The 3,627-nt window shown below is 34.8% G+C and overlaps 1 protein-coding gene across 1 annotated transcript; it reads left to right on the top strand.

The window, feature by feature from the left end:
• The first annotated feature begins 2,532 nt into the window (after window positions 1–2,532).
• Window positions 2,533–3,257, top strand: LOC145807116 (protein FAR1-RELATED SEQUENCE 5-like). Its single transcript, XM_082905046.1, has 2 exons — window positions 2,533–2,980; window positions 3,217–3,257. The coding sequence occupies exons 1-2, from the start codon at window positions 2,533–2,535 to the stop codon at window positions 3,255–3,257; spliced, it is 489 nt and encodes a 162-aa protein (XP_082761172.1).
• The last annotated feature ends 370 nt before the right edge of the window (window positions 3,258–3,627 follow it).

The following is a 3,627-nucleotide window of genomic DNA, read 5'->3' as shown; positions in this document are numbered from 1 at the left end:
TGAACCATTCAATCAATCACATGTTGATTCCAAGAACAATAACAATTTCAAAAATAATATTACTTGAATATATCTTTATAAAGTTACTACTCACAGTGTTTGAGTTGTCACTAAGCCTGGGACGTCCACCTAAACAAAACACATAACAGAAGCACAGTTGAAGCGCCAATTCATTTTAATTCAATTCTTCTCATGTGTTTCTAACTCATTCTATGATTATATGAGTCCAAATGGTGTCTAAAAACACTTGGAGTGGCATGAGGATGCAAAATATGCACTTAAAAGAGTTCCTCAAAATTTGTTGAAAACAGGGTCTCCGCTCGAGCACAACTTCCATAGCTCGAGCGGGGGCTCAAAAACAAAGGTGGTCGCTCGAGCACAACTTCTGTCGCTCAAGTGGTCTGCAAACTTGGCAAAAGTACTAGTTGCATGAAATTCCTGCTCGACAATCGCTCGAGCGGAAGACTAAGTAAAAAGGGTCCTTGCTCAAGCGCCACTTTGGTCGCTTGAGCGGACTGTAACATTTTGCAAAACTTCTAGGAGCTCGATTTTCACGCTTGAGCGACACTCTCTTCGCTCGAGTGGACACGATGAATTCTGAAATTTTCAAAACTATGTTTGAGCTTCAAAGTTGATATTCAAAGGTCCAAAACTTGTGTTTTTGGTACAAAAACTTGGAAAAACATTGTATAACATGAAAATACTTCCAATTTGAAACCATTTATTCAAAATCATGCTCCAATTGTTCAAATTTGAGCTTATACTATCAAGTTAAAACCATGCATGTTATGAATTGAGTCCTCTTCATGTTAAAACACCACAAAGTGATATGAAATGGATGAATCCATGGATGATCTTCAAGTTCATGCCTCCTAAGCTTCATGCATGTATGAATTTCAAGAAATCTTAACTCAAAAATAAAAGATTAAGCATGTATGTGTATAATTCAACTCAAATTCATCACATTCATGGTAATTCATGCTCAACCTACTCAAATCCAAGCAAATGATCCTAGAACTCCATGCACTTAGTTTCTACATGACTCAATTCCAAGAATTTAGGATGAATCTCATACCTAATGTGTGAACTCAAGTGTTGGCCTAGCTCAATTCACCAAAATTCTAGCAATTCTCTTCAAATCTCCTCTTCCTCTCTCTAAAGTGTTGAGTTCTCTTCTCCCTTCCTCAAATTCTCAGCTCAAAAGTGTGTATATGTGAACTCAAGGCTTAATTAGAGCCTTATATAGGGTGTAATTAAGTTAGCCTAATCAAGTATGATTAAGGCTAATTATTAGGCTTAATCTAACTAATTCAATCAGTTTATTCTAATTATTTTGATCCAAATCAAATTTTAATTAAAGTCCATAAAATCCTAAATATTCTAATTAACTTATTGGGCTAGTCAACAGTCAAATGGGTCGGGTTTAAACCAGAAATGCTATAATTCAGGTATCATACTTGAAATTATCATGGAAATTTGATGTTGTTGCTTTCTTTGTGCTGTTTATGTTCACTGTTTGAACTCTTACATATTTAAATGCAAATGTGAATCAGACAGGGATAAGGGAAGTTGCTCCTCACATATTCACTGTTTCAATTCTTACATATTCACCGTTTGAATTCTCCTTGAATTCTTTATGCTGTTTATGTTCACCGTTTGTTAGAATGAAAGTTGCTCCTCATTTTCCATAGCTTTTACAGGAAACAAACAGAAAGAAAAACAAAAGGAGAGATCATCATAGAATAAGGGATGAATGAGAGAATTTAAATGCACATGTAAATAATAATAAAAAAAATTACTCATATCACCATTCAGCAGAGGCACAAAGACAACAGAGGCACAGAGACAGTGCTTGGTTAAGGGAAAATTTAACATCTTATCTTGATTTTTAAAACTTTAATAAGATGAAATTTTTTTTATCCTAGAGAACAATACTAGTATAGAACATGAAATGAAGCCAAACCTGACTAATGTGCTTAATTTTGAATGTAAATTGAGTTTATTCATTTAGAAATATTATTATTGTTATTGCTTCTTTTTAGCACTAACTAAGCCCTATATTTTTCTCTCCATCTCTTTTAATTTGTGAATTGAATTTTGTATTTCAATTTGAACCTACAAACTTCAAAGAGCAACAAAAGAATGGAAGGTTCAAACAATCTGAGTGAGGAAGTTCAAGAACCGGAGAGTGGTGAAGTTGAAGAACCTAAGTAGCGGATGTGTTTTACCTCAAAGCAAGAAGTGTATGCATTTTATGCAAAATATGTGAAGCACCTTGGATTTGCTACAGCTTATGGAACACAGAATTTTGGTAATGATGGGGAACTAAAGTACTTTGGAATTGAATGTACTCGGTCGAGGACGAGAAGAAAAAGATCATAAGTAAATCCTTTGGAACCATCTTTGTCATCCAAAAATGATTGTAAAGCAAAAGAAAGAGGGAGTCTAAAAAAGGATGGAACATTTAAGTTAACAATTGTTGTGCTTGCGTATACTCATGACTTGGTTCCTACTGACTCACAGCATTTTGCAATGAATAACAGCATTCTAACTCTTGTGAAGAGAATATTAGAGATAAATGATGAGGCAGGAATAGGGGTGGCTAGGAATTTTCATTCTATAGTTGTTGAAGCGGGGGGATATGAGGCATTAACATTTGACGAACAAGATGCAAGAAATCACATTGAGAAGGCTAGAAAATTGAGGCATAGGGTAAGAGATGTAGAATCAGTTGCACTTTATTTTCATATGATGCAACAAAAAAAATCGAACTTCTATTCTACAATGGACTTTGATGAAGAAGGACGCTTACGAAACTTATTTTGGGCTGATGCAAGAAGTAAGGCAGCTTATAAAGCATTTGGGGATGTTGTTACATTTGACACAACCTATCTCACAAACAAATATGACATGTCGTTTGCTCCGTTTGTAGGAGTTAATCACCATGGACAGTCAATTTTGTTTAATTGTGGGCTGTTATGTAATAAGAACACTGAGACATTTGTATGGTTATTCAGAGCTTGGTTAAGTTGCATGTTAGACACTCCTCCAAAAGCTATAATAACTGACCATTGCAATGCTATGCAAATGCCATAGAAATTGTCTTCCCACAGACTCGACATCATTAGTGCTTATGGCATATAATGAAGAAAATTCCAGAAAAATTGAGAGGATATTCACAATATGAATCCATAAAGTTTGCTTTGCGAAATGCAGTTTATGAGTCTTTTACAAAAGATGAATTTGATGAAGAATGACAAGCAATGATTGCAAAGTTTAGACTAAATGATAAAGCGTAGTTGGGAGTATTATACGGTGAGCGACATAGGTGGATTCCTACCTAAGTTAAACACATTTTTTGGGCTAGCATGTCAACTACACAGTGAAGTGAGAGTATGAATGCATTTTTTGATGAATATGTGAACTCTAAGACTACTTTAAAGCAATTTGTTGAGCAATATGACAATGCGTTGAGAAGTACGGTAGAGAAGGAGACCAAAGCAGACTTTAAATCTCGAAACAAATTGTGTGATTGCTTAACAATGTATGCTTTTGAGAAGTAATTTCGTGCAACCTACACAAATGAAAAATTTAAAGAAGTTCAAGCAGAAATGAAACGACTATTGT

Source organism: Camellia sinensis, chromosome 14 (assembly GCF_055761805.1).
Source record: "Camellia sinensis isolate YWXY chromosome 14, ASM5576180v1, whole genome shotgun sequence".
Lineage (NCBI taxonomy): Eukaryota > Viridiplantae > Streptophyta > Magnoliopsida > Ericales > Theaceae > Camellia > Camellia sinensis.
The sequence above is the reverse complement of the archived record's forward strand: the minus strand, read 5'-3'. Positions and strand labels throughout refer to the sequence as shown.